The following is an 18,993-nucleotide window of genomic DNA, read 5'->3' on the forward strand; positions in this document are numbered from 1 at the left end:
TATTGCATGAGCCACTATTGGCTTTACACTCCATAATTTACTCATACGATACACATAGTATATTAAGTGTCAACCACTGTTTTATTATAGATTTTATGCCAATAATACTGCTTGTACCCAGTCTATACCATTGATCTTTGCATGAACAAGATAAGGCATCCTACTATGATGGTGTCTCTTTTGAATAAGTGAGGAAATGCAAAATAGTTTTGTTATACTAATAGAATTTTGGTTACCTCTACAGAATTTATCACATACTTTAAGACTACATTGATTGGGCCTATGCTATTCCATTATAATTTCGGACTAAAAGATAAGATGCATTTTACTTTTGACATGGTGAGTTTAATTTCTCATCATTTCTGAGTGACAGCTATCACGTTTGGTTCATATCTGGGTCAGATGGATCTATTACACCACTCCATACTGGATCACTACACTAATAAGCTGCTTGATTACACACTGTGTGACTCACACTGCACTTGGGGTTTGGCACTTCTGACCGAAGTGCATGTTATAGCGCACATAGACCAGGAAACCCACCACCTTATTTATTTATTTAAATTTATATACCAGCGCACATCTACCCCCAAGGGTTTCCCGGCGCCAACAAGGAACAGCAGAGGAAAGAGAGGCCTATTGGCTGAAAAGCCATGTTTTAAGGGATCTGCGGAAAGACCGACGGTCAAGTTGCATACAGAGGGGCAATGGGAGAGCGTTCCACAAAGTGGGGCCAAGATCGGAAAAAGGGCGCCCTCCCATACGAGAAAGTCTAACTTTCAGAACTCTGATTTTCTCTTGGGTGGAGGATCTGAGACTGCGAGAGGGAACATAGGGGCAAGCTAGATGTTGCAAATAGCGGGGGGACTTAGCATGCTTGATGCAGAACATGTAAGTAAGGGCCTTGAACTTAACCCTTTTCTCCACTGGAAGCCAGTGGAGACCTCCCCTGCCCCCTCCACTACTTTTCTTTCTCCTTTCTCTCCTCTCCTAATTGTATTGCCTATTTGTTGATGCATTGTGTAATTGTTGATATTTTTCTGCTACATTGTTGATTCTCATGTAAAGCACTCTGATACCTTCGGGTCTAGCCAGCACTATATAAAATTCTTTAAATAAATGAATAAAATCTACCAGCAACCTGGATGTTGATGCAGTTTTGGGTGCTCGGCAAAGCAGTCTAGCAGCGGAGTTTTGTACTCGCTGCAGTTTACGTGTTATCTCTTTGTTGACACCTAAATAGAGAATATACCCGTAGTCCAGCCTAGAAGTAACCAAGGCTTAGACCACGGTGCGCTGGGCATAGGATGGAAGCATCCACACGATCTTCCTCAACCATTTCAGGATGGTAAAGCAGGTGGCAGCAACCTTGTTAACCTGCTGCCGCATAGAAAGAGAATCGTCAACAATGAAACCAAGGTTGCGCACCCGAGTAGAGGGTTGTGCGAGCATACCCATTTCTGGCGGCCAATGTTGAGGGCCCCAGAGACTTCGATCCTTACACAGTATCAGGACCTCTGTTTTATCGCCATTAAGTTTTAAAAAATTGGCGTTCATCCAAGCCACGACTTTAATGAGGCCAGATCTAAGTGCAGAGGGTTCAGAAGTTTTGTCAGCTGAGAGAGAGAAGAGGATCTGGGTGTCACCCGCGTATGAAAAAAGTGACAGCCCAGATTCCTCAACCAAAGCTGCCAGCGGTCTGATATAAATGTTGAACAGTAAGGGGCTGAGAATCGAACCCTGGGGGACCCCATAGATTAAGAGGTGGGGCTTGGATTTGGTGGTGGATGAGAAGACCTGGAAGGTGCGATCATCGAGGAACGAGCTAAGCCAGTTCAAGGCTGTCCCGGTGACACCAGAGAGTTGGAGGGCCTTTGAGTACGGTATGAGAGACCGTATCAAAGGCCGCACTCAGATCATGCAGTACCAAGGCCATGGTATTGCCCGCGTCGATGTTGTGTCGGAGCACTTCTGTAACCCCAAGCAGGGTGGACTCGGTAGAGTAACAGGTCTTGAAGCCAGATTGGGAAGGATGCAAACGCCCATTAGCTTCAATAAACTTTGACACATTTTCATTATTGTGTCTCTCAAGAATCTTTAGGAGAAGGAAGAAGTGAAATTGGATGAAAGTTAGAGGGGAGGGCAGGATCAGCGTTAGCCTTTTTTAATAGTGGGACAACCATTGCATGTTTCCAATCTAAGGGACCACTGGAAGTCATTAGGGATGTGTTAAGCAGTTGAAGAATGTGATTAGGAGAGGGTGGATCAATTTGTCGCAGAACCGCAATAGACAGTAAATCACAGGGGGATCCCGATTTAATTTGACTGAGATTTTGTGTGAGTGCTACCATGTCCAAGAGTGGCCAGGTGTCAAGGATGATCACATTTGTCAGGTCAGTGTAATATTCAGGCGCCAAAACAGGACAATCGGCGGACACAGTGGGTAAGGGAGAGAAAACTGGGGTAGTGCTAGCCAGCGTTTAATAAATAGTTTTCACTTTATTTACAAAGAATTGAGCAAGATCCTCACATTGTGTTGTATTAAGGCTGGGAGGTGGTTGCGTGGCAGTTGAGCCAGATAAATCCTTGACCATATTAAATAAGATTTTAGGACAGTTATTCGCCTGTATAATAGATGTAGAGACATAGTTGGCACGTGCAGCCCTACAAAAGGAGTGATAGCCCCGTTTGCTAGTAAGGTAGGCGAGTTTGTCTCAGATGCATAATTTTTTCGCCACAGACACTCCAAATTTTTACATTTGTTTTTCTCCTTCTTTAGTTAGTCGGAAAACCAGGGGGCGGGGGGCCGGTGGTTATTAAACTTCCTGACAGAGATGGGGAGACAAGTATCAAGGGCCGATCGAATCCAGCCTTGAAACGCTACCAGATCCGAGGTAACATTATTATGGAAGGTAGGAGCATTGATGGACAGCAATTAGTTAAACTTGGTAATGTGAAGTTTTTTCCAGTTCCTAGAAGGTTTGACAGTGATGTTACTATTTGCATGTGCGAGACGGGGGGGTTTGAAGACTGAATCCTACTAGAAAGTGATCAGTCCAGCACAGCAGAATGGCTGCTAAACAGTGCAAAGGAGATAGGTTAGAAAAAATGGGGTCAAGAAGATGACCTGCTATGTGTGTGGGCCCACTATTATGGAGTAAAATATTCATAGCTGACAAATAGGGAACAAGAGTGCTGGCAATGTAGATGGAGGTTAAGGTCCCCTATAATTGAAAAATTGGCTGAATGAAGCAGCAGAGGGGTAACAAAATCTGTAAAGTTTGTTGCCCATACGCCAGCAGGGCCTGGGGGGCGATACACCAGCATCCCAGAAAAAGTAAAGTGCGGAGTCAAATTAAGTCTAAAAACAGCAGCTTCACAATCGGGAATCAATAATTTGTCGAGTTTGCAACAAAACGTGTTTTTGAAGATAATGGCGATCCCACCTCCCACCCTAGCTTCTCTGTCCATCCTCACAATAGCGTAGTTAGGAGGCAGACCTCTGACCAGGTCAGGCCTGAGCAACTGTTGAGCCATGTCTCCGTTAGGAATATGGCGTCCGGTTGTAAGTCCAATAGGAGATCTTGGGGAGGGAGCGACAATTAATGCTAAAAAAAGAAAAGTTACTGAAAAGGGTTGGCTTAAGTGTCATAGCATGTTGCACATACTGGTGGACTGTAGTGTCAGGCTCAATAGCCTTACCTGGTTCATCAAGGTAGGTTTTGAATGTGAAATTACAGCCCGGGCAGGCGGGGGAGTTGCCATCTACCTCGAGGCAGGCACACGTAGGTCGAGAGTTAGTGCGAAGATTAAGTAGCTAGATGGAAGAGAACTTTAAGATCGCTCTATTGCAAAAGGCAGGGGTTTGGGCCCCGGGTCCCGGTCTGGCATGGACGGGCGCAGACGGCTTGCCTTTGGCATGCCCGCTGCGCGCTAGTTACATAGGCTGCTTTTAAAGGCCCGCCTTGGGAAGGGAACGCAAGCAATAGAGCGTCCCTTGCCTAAAGATAGCGGCAGCGTGTGGCACAACCCAGAAGTGGGTTAAAAAATTTGGGTGCCGAGTTTCCCTGTGACCTCCCTCCACTCAAACAGTCCGCTCTTGACTGCGGTGGACCGGGGGGGCCACAGGTAACGCTGCACAATCCCACAAAAGCGAGCAAGGTAAGGCGGAATTCTAAAAAAGCATTCGAATTTTCATTACATTAAGTGCACCATAACATAATTTAGAAACCATGTAGAACACTTCCTGGCCAAGATATTAGGGGTAAATGAAAATAAAAAGTATTAAAAAGTATTAGCAGCAACAATGGGCAACTAGCAGCGCTTTGCCTTCTACCTTACCTCTCCGTCCCTTCTACTCTTCACTTGAACATAGCACTATATTGCACCCTGAACGTACCCCATATGACCCCTTGTAGCACCATGAAGTCTGCTGTTAAGATTTCATCAATAGACGGAACACGTGTTGACTGGAATAGGCAGACTGCTCGGAGAACTCCCTCTTCAAGATAATTGTTTTTGCTATCAGCGGGATTAGAGACTCCCCATTGCTTGGCTTCATAGCCCCTAATTTTCTTTTTTTAATATTTTCTTTATCAGCATATTATTATATGATAGCGAATTGGACAAGTAGAACAGTCACAAATTGGAACTCCCACACCCAATCTCCTCAAAAAAGTTAGCCTCCACGATCTACCAAGACAATGTACATTAAGTCACTGAGCAAATTCAAAGTCGTGAGAACTTTCAGACAGGTTAAAGTCTGTTTTCTATGTCTACATCGCATCTGTTTGTCACCCAATTCATCATTCATCTCGTATAACTGATCGAGGAATGCAAATGCCGCCTTCCAGCATACTTATGTAGCCATTAAGATCATGTATGGTGAATCTAGGGAGGCCTAGCATGCGGCGGCTTGAGTCGATAGCAAGTATAATAGCCCATACCTGTACAGGACTTGAAAAATCCACTATGATGAGCCAGATTTAATCAGGAAGAGCTATTATTAGGGTCTACTCGCCCTTTCTGGCGAGCAGGTGTTCAGCTTGCACATAAAGTGAATGAGCAATAAAGATGCCTTTAAATCTTATCTGGTCACATTTGCTGGCTATCAGAGACCGACGTCAAAAGTAAGCTTGCCTTCCTACATTTACTTTTCGTTCTTTGACTAAAGTTAGAGGATTTTGTGAAGTGAACTGTGAATTTTGCGTTGAGACCAGTTCACGGGTCAAGTACATTATACTTAGGTCGAGTAGATAATTAGTTACTAGACCTGTAGGTCTAGTAACTTTTTTGTATTTTAATGAGCCCTGCTGTAAGGAGTCTGCTAATTTGTTGTCCTTCCTACATTTCCACATATACACTCCTCTGCCACTGTCCATTCTGCCACATCCTTCACCCACAGTCCAGGAGGAGTTTGAGAGCCAGTGGATAGCCACTCTACATTTGGCTAGACTAATCCCAACACCAGGAATTTCCTGGTAATGCCCTTTTTCTTACGTATGGGAGGGAGGCCTACAATGCATTTCCTGAGATCCCTTGGGACCACCCAGCCTGTGGCTGCATTCATTCTCTGTCACCTTCTGCCAGTAGGTATCCAGCTCTTGACATCCCCATATCCTATGCAGAAAATCTGCAACGTCAGCCTGGCATCAGGGGTAGGCCGAGGTCCTCCCAGGGTAGATCTTGTGTAGTGAACTCTGGGTTAAATATACTTGGTGTATGGTATTATATTGTATGAGCTTCACCCTCTCATTTGCCGTCTACTCTGTAGTTTCACAATGCTCTGGTGAACATCCTGCCGCAGTGCTCTGTATATATTAGAGAGATCAGTCTTCGTCCTCCCACCCTATTCAGCAGTGTGACTCTGGTACAAGACTCCTTGGGAACCTCAGGAAATGTAGGGCATATCTTGCGGGCTGTGGCTGCAGTTTTTTTGCAAATTGTAGCAACTGCCCCATACCTACATTAAAGGTTTCCACTGCATCTCGTAGTGTAGTGTGATAAATCTATCATTGGGATACTGATCAGGTAATGTTGCAACCCCATGCACGGCACCTATCCATTGACATATAATTTATTTGGAGGAAGGGCTGTGAAGACGAAATGGGCATGTCTGGTGCATAGTGGCGTGCCTAAGCACACTTTTCACCACCCCCTCTTAGGCCCTACACACTTTATGTATCATGAATGGGGCCGAGTTGGGTGCTGTTCCTAATTTCCTTGATTCTTATTGGTCAGCTGCTATAAATTTCCTTCCTTTTCGTGTTTTGTCTCTTGCCTAAAGCATCAACACTTTACTTTTATCTGCTTATGTTTTTAGGCGCTACTTTTCTTTGGATTTAGGCAATCTACCAGTGTCCATTTCAGCAGACTCCTTCATGTAGCAAATCCCCCTCTTTGTTTCTCTCCTGTCTATCTGCTTGCTCCCACCATCCCTACTCTGTATTGGCTTGCCCCCGCCTCACCTCTGTTCTTTGTTCATGTCACTCCTGCCATAACAAAAATAAATGTTCTCATGGACACCACTGGATGTGTCATAGTGCTTTTTAAACCATCCTCACTTTCTGCCCAGTGTTGTCCTGCCTTCCAACATGTCAGCAATAAAAAAAAGCTATGACTTGGCTGGTGCGGGCCACATCACAATCACAATGCCTTTTTTGATTTTAAACTTTCCGCCAGTAACGCACGTAGGCAGGGCCTATGGGCTTTGTCATTGTTTATTTTATACAGATCTATATATATATATATATATATATATATATATATATATATATATATATATATATATATATATATATTTTGAATTTAAAAAAATCTTTTTTTACTCGGGTATGACCAAAACATAGGTAAAGATAAAACTATTGTCGCAGGTGTTTTATAGTCTTCTTGCGTGGCTTAGAAACCTCGAATATACTTTTGCCTAATAGTGTTTTGTTGACCTTTGATATTAGCAGTATTTAAACTGCTTCAGGGAGATGCGAGACTGTGAACAGCGAGGGGAAAAGGTGGCACAAGTTAAGCTGGAAAAAGAACCTGTGAAAGAGGAAAATGACCTTATCATGAGGGGTGCAAGTAAATCCCACTGACAAAATACACAGTGCTCCCTCCGGAACATCAACCCGGTAAAAGACATTGGAATCACATTTGCATAGTTTTATTCGAATCCGCAAACACAACCAGGCTCATGTTTTCTCTGGATGAAATGGGCAAATGGACTGATTGGCCTTATTGGCCCAGCAATAAAAGTGTAATTTAGAACTTGTTAAATATCAATACCCCATATAAAGCTGGAAACAGTACAGTATAAATATATCTTGCTACGGTACTACTATTGTAATAAATCAAAAGTTCAATGTGTCTTGGTCTTAAAATTGTGTTTGATAATTTTTTAGAACATTTAATTGATCATTCATTACAATCACCCCTTAACACTACATCGATCTTCTATTCAAAGGCGAAGGTGTATTGCTGTGCTTATCTAGTGATAAGTGGTTAGGAAGGACAGGTGTTGGTGCTAATTAAATATATACCTCCGGGAATGAAAGGCATCTTAGGACGAGCATGACTATTTGGTTGATAGTTATGGGCTGGTTTGCTTTAACTGCAAAGTATTAATTGACATTTATGGGAGATCTGTGTAGACCATTGATGAGAACATAGGAGCAATATTGTAAACCTTTCTGTGATTTGATGGCCACTGATTTGTTGACAAATTTATGGTGGTGGTGGTGGGGGAGGGTGTACCATGATGTAATGCTTTTTTTAGCTCAAGCACATTTTAGAGTTATTATTTAGAGCTGTGTACCCGTGAAGTGTTAATGTCATGCTGTTTTATAGTGTTTGTGGAAGGCTCTTTCTCCGTTATTCATGGCTACTTTTATGTCCTGCATCTGCCCTCCAAATAATTTCATATTGTATTGCTGATTTCGTTGAGCAATAGTTTTCTATATTTTTCCATTTCTTCCTTGTGGTAGTTTACATGAAATGCCATCATTATAGATAACATTTGACATCTCCAAGAATATTAAAGAATGCTCCTTTTGTTTCAATTGCTATTTTTCATGCGTGCAATTAGTGAAGTTATGTTTGCCAATTATATTCTTGCTTAGAAAACTCTGGACAAACATTACAGCCATTTGATAATCCAGCGATCTTTGCTGCACTTTGTAATTGGATAACTACTGTCTCTAATCCACTGCTGTCTATTTATTTCTAGTGGGATTGGTCGAAACTGGCCTTGGGCCTCTGGAGGAAGCAGTATTCTTGCTGAGTTTGGGACTTTGCATTTGGAATTTGTTCATTTGAGTGAACTTTCTGGAAACCCTCTATTTGCAGAAAAGGTACCACATTTTTTTTTCTTCTGGTGAGCTGTGAAGTGCCACACGTCGCCTTAAAGTTCACTTATCACGCTAACTGCAGCTCTTAATTGTGAAACATAATTGAATATAATAAACTGCAGTCAAAAGACATTTTACTCATTTAATTGGAATGAATGATTCTTTCTTGATTGATTATTTATGCTTGCATTTTCGAATACATACTTATTCCTCTAGCCCAACCGCTTGTGTGTAAATTAAACTGCTGGAACTATTGTGCGATTGAGAAATATCAATGCATTTGTTTAGATTCTGTTTTTGGTGTTTTATTGGGTGTTATCTTTTGGTTTGTAGCCTTCAGGACTGTGCACTTTTGTTAGACATCCTTTCTAAAAAAAAAAGTCCAAGTGAAAAACCTGTACTCCTCATTACACAAGTTGAAGCCACATGCTGTTAATGACATTGCCTTAAAATCAATCTAATGTTAGATTTTATTTTTCGGCACCTAAAGTGACTGCTCCCATCTTGGTTGTTCAGCTACTAATTGTTTCTCTGCGCAGCATTTTAGTCTGGTACTGTGTTCCTTAAAAAAAAATAATAGTAATGTGGGTTTCATTCATTTGGAAAAATCCTTTTTTCCAGGGTTAATTTTAATTTAATTGTATTTTTTACTTTAACTCCTTTTAAAGTGTAGTCTACCGCACAGTAGTTGGTGCAAAAGAACTTTGTGGGCTTATCAAGAACTCAGTAGGCCCACTGCGCTCTTTGTTTAAGATTGGTTGGCTTGGTCACTCATTTGCTTCTCATTCATTAGCTTGCCTTCCTCTTGTGTTTTTCCAACCCAAGGGACATATCCTCTTTACTATCCTTTAGATTGACAGATTAGTTTACTTCCCCTACTCACTTTTAAATAATTAATTGTATTCTTTTTGGCTAAGCAATCCGTGAGTGCATGCATTGTCCATCTCACTCCTGTGCTACCCCCATCCCCCCCCCCCCCCTCTGTGTTTCCCTCTCATGTGTCTTTCGTGCTCGTGCGTGGGCTTTTACCCCACCAAACTACCTTAAGCCTCTCCGTGTTGCCTGCTCCTTCGTGTGCTTCTTCCTCAGGCCTGTGTTGTTCTTCAACTCCTATATTGCTTTCTGCATCTTCCTCCATGCTTTATTGTATTGCTTCCCCATGCGTTCCTCCATTTGCCACCACCCCATCCAACAGGCCGTTTTTACCTTTGCTCAAGCAAATGTTTACTGAATATAGGTAGAATCTCTGTAAGAGGAATTTTTTTTAATTAAATGCAGGCCAGCGAACCCTTTCAAACATGATGTAATTTCCCAAGCATACCGGTTATCTCTTGTAGTCCTAGAACCAGTTACGATGGTAGTCATAATTTAAAAAAATTAAACTGCTAATTGGATCGAATTTTGTAGCTGTGCTTAAAACGAATTGGTCGAACTTGAAGTGCATTCCCAAAGTTTCTGCGTGAGAGGGGATGTGCCAAACTAACTTGAACAGTCATTCGAAACGTACACAACAAGAGTATTGCGCATTAGCAGTCAGTAGAAAATGGATGGGTTATACAGACAGTATTCATAACTTTAATCTTAATTGCAATTAAATGTATTAAGACAAATTGGTCAAATTAAACTTTGCGTTATACAAAATAATTATTCTTTGTCCTCATAGGTTATGAACATTCGGAAAGTCCTGAACCGTTTAGAGAAGCCACAAGGTCTCTATCCGAACTATCTGAATCCTAACAGTGGACAGTGGGGTCAACGTATGTATCCTCTGCTATTTAGTTATAGTCGTGGTTTGTGAACGAAAATTGATACAGTTCATTTTTCCTCAGTTTTACAAATGTTTGTGTGATTAAAGACGGTGATAGAAGTCGCTAAGAAACAAACATTCTGTTGAGCAGAATATTTTTTATTTGAGAGGGTACAGACAGAGGATGCGATGAGTAGCTATGACGTGCAGAGTTCGTGTAACCCAATATTCATTTGTTCCTCACATTTGTTTTGTATACCTTGGTGCAGTGGTTCTTAACCTGGGGAGCTCGATGCCTACTCAGGGGGTCTGCGACTGCTTAGAAAATTAAATATTAACAGATTAATAAGGTGTATATAAATAAAGAAGCAATCTGTAAAATGAAGATTTCCAAATGTTCTGTAAATGTGAAGAAATTTGAAATGGGAGGCTAAAAATTAAGTTGATATCCTAAGATTGCTTTGTGGGAAAGTGCATCACACAGGATAAAGTATGGCCGCTGGGTTGCCTTAATTTAGAAAAGCTCCTACTTCCCATTAAAATTGGGATGTATTTATTGTATAATATTTGTGAATTGATAAAATGTAGTCCTTTGTGTATTGTTCTTGTGGTTCAAAACATTGAAATTGCTTACGCCGGGGTCCCCGTCTACCAGTCAAGACTCAGTGGAGGTCCTTATATTCCAGTAAAGATTAATTGGGGTTCTACAAAAGCTGTCTTAGTGCATTGTTGCAGAGGTTGCTTCTGCTTTATGAAGCCTCCATCAGAAGTTATCGTCATTTTATATCCTTCTGTAGGTATTTGTGCTGTGAAATGTCTTGTGAATCTTCCTGTTGTGTGATGTCATAGTTTTCCAGGTATATACTCTGAGAAAAAGGATTTTATAACCCTGTCTACACAGGAAGGTTAACTCACTAAATCAACAGTGTATCATCCAATTACGCAGCATAGTACAGAAAAGAAGGCTTCATATTGACTTTACCAAAATTCCAGCTGTGCTTGGGCGATAGAATGCAACTGCCATCATCCGACTGAGCTTCTGTCAAAGCTCATGGGTGAATGTTCATGCGCTGAAAAAAATAACCACCTGCATGTGGGTCCTGCATACACTGATGCACATACTTAAAATGTAAAAGTGAACGTCGTCACATGCTTAAATCACATTTCATGCCTGGTCAATACATGGTCAACATAATACTATGCATTTTAAATGGAGTCATTGTGTGGAGGCTACTGCAAAAGTATTTAATATGAAAAATGGCAATGAGAAATGTAAAATCTGGAAATATTCATAATTTCTTAACTACTAGATTTTTTTCAGGTGTACAAAACTCTGGGTTTGTGTCAACGGAGACCATATATTTTTGGAACCGGGTCTGTGAATGATGAATAAATTATGTCTACCTTCTCATTAAAGCAGCCCCTGTCCATCGAGCAGTTTAGAATAGCTTATCATATTTGCAGCTCGCAGCGTTCTGCAGAGTAGCAAAGGCAATAACGTTGGTAATTTTGCCTTTATGAGGAAATGAGTGGAAAGAGTACATTAGACTCATCAAAATATTATGAAGAGACAAACATCCGTACTTGATATTTTTTTTATGTCATCTAAAACCAGAACTGCTTATGTATGGAGAATAGTGATTCCCATCTTATAAAGAATGTTATAAAGAATATAAAGATGCTAATAAACCTTTCTTACAAATGTTGTCCCAGAAAGCAACTAAATATATGCATTTCATATCTTCTCACTGCATTTCAATTTGAGATTTCCTTTTTGTTCTCAAGAGCGCATTAGAATATATTTGTTTTCAAGCTTTTGGAAGTCCTTTATCCAAATGAACCTTCTTAATAGTTGAAGGGTTATACAGATTTAGCTAATTGAACCAATGAACTTATTATATTGGGCTAAAATGATCCAGGAAATGAATTGTAACCTTTAATGCAGATCAAGTGATCCAGACATGACTGAAATAATTGTCACCCACAAATTGTAATTTGCCAACAAAAATTAGTCCTTTTTGACCAGTTTTACTAGGACATCTCCTATTTTTTCAATTTTTGTGCTTACAACCTCATTCCAGTTAGTGGTAGAAATGAGTGTGAAACCAATAATGGATCCCGGAAAACTATACATTTCTAAAAAAGTAGACTAAATTCTGCATTCAGCAAGGACTCGTTTGTGTAAATCCTTCAAGGTTTTCCTATAGCAAGTAATAGTTGAATTAAAAAAATATTGAAATTTAGTTGGAAAAACAGCCATTTGTGCCTACGTTTTCACCTTTAACTTTTAACTATGGTAGATTTTTAAAAGCTGTATACCGCTACGTTCGCGGGACCTTCTGGTTACAGGGATATATGAGGCTTGTAGGTCACCCAGAGCCAATAAGTGAGTTGCAGCTTGCAATGTTTTTTCTTTCTGTACCGGTTATACAGTAAAAATCTGAGGGAACTTCTTAAATCTTGTCAACTCTAAGATAAACCCAATCACAATGGAATGAGGAAGTGTCACAATTGTGTACAATGTGGCAACTTAATTTTAGGAGATACGTTTGATCATCCAAATACAGACCAAAAATTGAAACTCCGTCATACTTCTGATTGCAATACAGAGGGGGTGATTTATGCTATCAAATGCCCATGCGGGCTGGTTTATGTAGGGAGAACCAGTCGTAGGCTCAAAACACGAATTGTAGAACACGAGTAGAATTTGAAATAAGAACCTAAATTAATCTCTAGCAGCACATTAGGTGAACACTCCACATACGATCCCCCAGTTGAGATACACCATTATTGAAAAAATTCACATGACTTCAGGAATTGTGATAAATACAGCTTTAGCACGCAGGGAGACTTACTTGATTAAGTATTTAGGCACTGTTATCCCCCGGGGTCTCAATGACCATTATGAATTACTATGTTTCCTATGAAGAAGTTTGCGTAATTATACACATGTTTGTTCCAGTCATATGAAAATGTGTGATTTGGTGCCTATATTGTACAGCATTTGCACTCACTTGCATTTCTTTTTCTTTACATTTTTTATTATTTATTTTTAATTTTAATTTTCATTGATCACATCGAGTTTGAATATTTAGGGTCACACAACAGTTGCTTGGAAGGAAGCTTTTTGCACATGGTTTATTCTGTAGAGGATGCGCTTCAGCTATGATTTGTAGAAACAGGACGTTAATAACGTGGTTTAGAGATTGTGTTAGCGTAATTAGTTGACACGTGTTTTCTCGCAGAAGAGGTATAATACTGCTTGGGACTCATAGCTTTTTGAGCAAGTATTTGGTAAACCTGTAGTATTTAACAGAGGTTGTCTCTTTGTGCATGGAGACGCGGCACAATAGTTTTGTAGCAAGTCGACTCTTTGACACTGGTCGGGCTCTTTTAAAACGGCTCATGTACCGCAGACGTCACTGCGTACATTGTAGGCTTCGGAGTGTGAACACTGAGGATCTCTCACGGCGTTGTTCGTGGTAAATTTTACCGATACGCGAAGATCTGTGGCGATTAACTTCTGCTTGAAGGGAAGTTTGACAGTACATTCACTTTTGCTTATTTCAGAACACAAACTTCACCCTTTTACTTTAAACGTGGGGCAAACGAGAGGCTCAGTCGCAGATATCGAGAAGCGTCTTCTCACACTCGGGCGGTGGAGGCTGCCAGATCGTAACTTTCTGACTGTTTGTTTTTGGAGCTTGTGCTCAATATTAATTGAGGTTGTGTTGTCTCTTGTAGTTTCAGCCTTGCTAAGTATTTCAGTAATTGAAGTACAAAGTGGAATCTTTGGGTTAGCGGCAAGAGTCTCGATACCATTTAATCTAGCACATTATCTTGCACTGGGGAGTGGTGATGGAGAGTAATACGTTACTTCTATTTACGAGCAGCTTGATTAGTAATAGTATTTTTTAATTAATTTATCACAAGCACAACAGTGTTTTCTTTGCGCACATCACACTTTAGTTACACTCCACCCCTCTATCTTCTTTACATTTCTCCTGAGTGCAAATCCTAATTTTTAGTTACTTCTGTTGACATCGGAACATAACATTGGCTCATTTTATACTCATTTGATTTTTGTTGTAGCTCAGAACGGAGGACATCTCTACTATTAATCTGTGAATTCTTGTATCAGATTACCCCTGAGGAAGGGTTTTGAAAAAGACAGAAATGCATTGGGTCTCATTGTAATATTATTTGTTAAGATTCAAAACATGTTTTTCTTTTCATTTGTACATTATGAGCATTTAAGTATTTATTTTTATTTATTTTATTTAACTTGTATATCGCAACAGCTACCCAACAAAGGGCTTCCCGGCGCAATGATTCAGTAATAGCTGGCAGGACTGGTAGGACTTAGATGTTAAATAGCCAAGTTTTTAAGGCTTTCCTGAATTTCATGTAGTTCACCTCAGAGCGCAGCGCAGCGCTTGTGGCATGGCATTCCACAGAGAAGGTCCAAGGAAAGCAAAAGATTTGCCACCCATGCGTGATAGTTTTATTTTGGGGATAACAAAATTGTTAGCTGTTGCAGATCGTAGGGTTCGAGAAGGATGGTAACGGCAGACTAGATTTTGTAGGTACTTAGGGGCTTTTTTGGTAGAAATCTTGTGCATACAGCATAGTGATTTGAATTTGTATGAAGTATGATAAATTGTTGAATATACGAGTGGAAACAGCTCATCTAAAGTTTTTGAGTCTGTTTTTTTTTTTTAAATGGTTAAAATGGCTTTGACATAAGTTTTTATACAACTTTTAGAGAGACTTTTTTCAGTATTTTGCTGTGCTTTACGCAGGTCCTGGGTTTCCCTCGGCCTTGTTTACATGTATTCTTACCTGAGAGGGGTATAGGGCTAACCCCACAGCGTGAATAGCACACCAAACCGCATAAAAAAATTGAGTACATTAGATCTTATGTATTGATTAAAATTGAGAAAATTTAGGTGTGTAGGTTCACTCTTATAAATAGTATTGTTCACACAGGGATGTGGGCCATGTCGACGCTTCACTTTTCTCTGCACCAAAACAATTAGCCTGCAATTAGTGTATAGGTGTTAAGGTAAAATAGGTGCTGCAATCCTTAGAGGCCTTACCAGGTCACAGTGCACATGGTACCCATGATACCTTTTACAAGGGGCTTAACTGTGGATGGAGATGTGCCAATTGTGGGTATAAATGTACAGTCTTGGGAAAGAACACAGCCCCTAGATAACTGATTGGCAGGGACCTGGGGCACATCGTCAGTTTACATCAGATGTCAGGCAAAATGTCCCGGAGGGGAAGGGGGGTGGTGGTGAACATGCAAAAAGGGGCACTTTCCTACAGTAGTGCTCACAGGGCATCTTCTCTGCCAGCGGTAGTGACACTTTTTCATCTGGCCCAATCTGTCACTCTGCCCACTTTCTATGCGCCTCTGCATCCTTCCAAGGAGGAAAAGCTTATCCGTCTGGACTAAAAAAGAATGTTATTTTTCTACCTTGATCGTACAAAAGAGTTCCGGGTGGACAACCTACTCAAAGGGTGCGATGTAGCAAAGAAGGGGCGAGCAGTTCTGAAGAGGACATTGCACGCTGGGTCATCCTCTTCATAGAAATGTTTCGCCTTCGCGAAGAAACAACCTCCCAAAGCCCTTAGAGCCTGTTCTAGCAGGGTGAAAGCAGCCAGCATGGCAGCCAACGTGGTGTTATGGTTTGACATCTGCCATGTGGCTTCACTGCACACGTTTGCCAGACACTACTGCCTGGATTCTGAGGTCCGCAGGGAGGGCCTCTTTTGCCACTCTGTCTAACAGGGCTTCTTGGACTGAAACCTTTCTGTAGTCCCTCCTCCGGGGATGTTATTGCTTGGGTATCTGTTCAAAGGTAAGGAGTCTGTGGCTAGATGTCTCTGAGATGGACAAGTTACTTTCCTTTGGTTATGCCTTATCTGGTAGAGACATGATCTAGCCTCAGATTCCTTACTGACCCACCCATCCTCCCTGCACTGCAGATTGGTTTAGTGTCCAGGGTGTTACCCCTTAAGGCCCTAGTTGTTTTTTGCACATCACAGTCAGTCTCTTCATGGCTCAGCGCTTCTGGTGTTGAAAGTCATGAAAAGTACTTCTGTCAGCATGCTGGGGTGGCGCCTATATAGACAACGCAGACATCACGGCAAAGAACCCGACGCCTACAACGTCATGGGGAGTCACCAGACTTCACCTTTTGGCGCTCAGGGTTATTGCTATCAAAAATCCTACAGATCCAGCCTAACTCCTAGAAGTTCAAAGGTAAGGAATCGGCGGGTAGATCATGTCTTTACCAGATAAGTAGTTACTGAAGGTAAGTAACTTGTCCATTAGTAGTGTTCGAAAATCTTAAAATGAATAATGACGGTTGCCACCTAAGCCATAATTTTGCTAGATCTTTCTACTGAATGACATCGTAGATCACAACATCTTATTCGCTAGATTGCATTACTATTGTGTCACGGGCACCCATTTGGAACGACTTGCTTCATTTCTTACTGGACGATCTCAAAAGACAATATTTGATAAGTATTCATCAGCTCTTTCCAGAAGCATCGTCCCTCAAGAATCCATTCTTTTCACCTCTTCTTTTGAATATTTGTTCTTTCTCTTGGTAAATTATTCAGAAAATGTGGGTGCTTTTATTATACCCACGCAGACTATACTTTGTTGCTTATTCACTTCAAAGAACCGGATTCTCAATTGAAAATCCCAATGAGCTGTCTGTATTGTCAAACAAGCATTTGCAATGCAATAGGTCTCGCATTTACATGAGTTTAAGCTGTTGGCATTGTAAATGACAATGCCTTTTATTTATGTTTTAAAAACAAAAATAAAAGGCATGGTTATTTGCAATGTCAATAGCTGAAATTTGCTTAAATGCGAGATCTATTGCATTGCAAATGCTTGTTAGATTTGTGAGTAGAAACGGTCCTTTTCGGCCGCACAGCAAATTAAACAAGCGCGGCCCCTAAAGTGAAAGCAGACTGCTCTCCAAATGAAAAGAAAAATAGTGCTTACCGACTAGTGAAGGAGACCGTATAACGCCATAAGTAAAAGATCCAGTCCTCATGGGAGGTAAAAAATGGCGACAGGGCGGTAACCAGGAGGGACTAACCAGCCTAATTATCAATCGCAAACAAGCATTTACTAAGGACAATGACACCAGCCAATCAAAAATGTGGGTGGAGAGAAGGCGAGGCTTCCACTGCATACTCAACTACTGCATATGCTTCGCAGAGTGAGCAGCGCATGCGCTAGGCTCGACCTAAAACTGGATGGATCAGAATTGGTTAAAGAGTAATCTCAACAAAACAGAAGTTCGGATAGACTGTAACGAAACATCGTTCTTGTCACAGTCTATTTGGCCAAACTCAATTGGCCCGTTTCCTTCCCACAAGTCTGTTAATTCACTTGGTGTTAAACTGGATAACCATTACAAATTGGGCATTCAAATTTGTTCTGTGCTTTCTACCTGTGCCTTCTAATGTTGTGAACTGAGATCTGTTTTTAAGCTTCTCTCTGAGGAAGGCAGATGTATAATCTCAGCCTTGATAGCTGTGAGCCTTGATTATGCTGACTCCCTCTACATGGCAGTGTCTAAATGCCAAATCCATAGGCCCGAGTTATTCAGAACCAAGCGGCAAGGCTGATAACTTTAGCTGATTGGTTTTCTTCTGCTGGTTTGCATAAACCTTCACTGGCTACACAGTCCCGAGAGAAATCACTTTTAGGCCCTTGAAATTGTTAACAATCCCATCTCTGCACCCTGTAAACTCATTTCTCACTCCTATTTCTTTTGCTGCCAAAAGACCTGTGGGTTGGATACAGGTTCACACCTAACTTAAGAACAGTTTTAAAACATAATGCAAGAGGCCTTTTTTTTCCTGCATTTAGTGTTCATATGCAAGCTTATTTTTGGCTGTGTGCAAAATATGACCCAAACTATTTTTTTGGGGTGTTAGAATAGAACGTAACAATACAATATTGTTTCTGCTTTTCTATTCTAGAAAAACTTATATGAAGGTGAATATTTTTTTTTAAGAAACCTTTTGGCGAGGCATTGACAAACTAGTGAGATAATACTGCCAAAGAATATGCCATATATTGGCAGTCTGTTTACCTTTTTTTTCCGTAATTGTTATCCGTAGCCTTGACCGTAACGGTCTACGCATGATCGGTTCAACACAACTTTTTTTATACAAAATGCTACGGTAGCGCAAACACAAGGTTTTCAAAGTATTATTTAGGGGTGAAAATGCATGTTTTTTTATGCAACGCTTTGGGAGCAAGGAGCAGCGATGAGCTAGTCTTACGAGCAGCTAGTGCAGAAGCAGTCTTAGTACAAAAAATGGCTAGTGCAGTAGCCATCTTAGTACACTGAGCGGCTCAATAATACTCCCAAAGAAGTCAAGAGTGGCTGTCATCGTACCACCTTAAACTCAATCAAGGTAAAACTGAGATCCTCCCCATCTCTAACAAGGTTGAAAACCCGCAAATGACTTAGTGGCTGAAAGTCATTGATACTCTCAATGCGAATCTCACCCTGGCAAACTCGGTAAAACCACTGTGTATTTATTTATTTATTTATACCATTTATAAAGCGCGCTGTTACCGAGTGGTGTCCTGGCGCTGAAGTAATGTGAAGTCTCCCCACCCTGGACCACAAACTATCCATGACTAACCACATCAAGAACTCCGCTAAGAGCGCCTTCTTCAATCTGAAGCTACTCAACAAAATCAAACCCTACATTCCAGCTACGGATCTCAAACAAGCCACCCAATCTCTGGTGTTATCCAGACTGGACTTCGGGAACGCAATCCTCTCTCGTAAGCCTCTCCCACCTAGCACCCCTAAAAACCACCCTCAATGCAGCGGTCAGAATGGTCTCCGGAGT

The 18,993-nt window shown here is 41.1% G+C and overlaps 1 protein-coding gene across 1 annotated transcript in view; it reads left to right on the top strand.

The window, feature by feature from the left end:
• MAN1A1 (mannosidase alpha class 1A member 1) overlaps positions 1 to 18,993 on the top strand; it is a 549,722-nt gene that overhangs the window by 398,315 nt on the left and 132,414 nt on the right. The window contains exons 6-7 of the mRNA XM_078648470.1: positions 8,219 to 8,342; positions 10,003 to 10,096. Coding sequence (XP_078504596.1) covers positions 8,219 to 8,342; positions 10,003 to 10,096 — 218 coding nt within the window. The remainder of the gene's footprint in view (positions 1 to 8,218; positions 8,343 to 10,002; positions 10,097 to 18,993) is intronic.

The sequence above is a fragment of the Lissotriton helveticus genome, chromosome 6 (genome assembly GCF_964261635.1).
Source record: "Lissotriton helveticus chromosome 6, aLisHel1.1, whole genome shotgun sequence".
Taxonomy (NCBI): domain Eukaryota; kingdom Metazoa; phylum Chordata; class Amphibia; order Caudata; family Salamandridae; genus Lissotriton; species Lissotriton helveticus.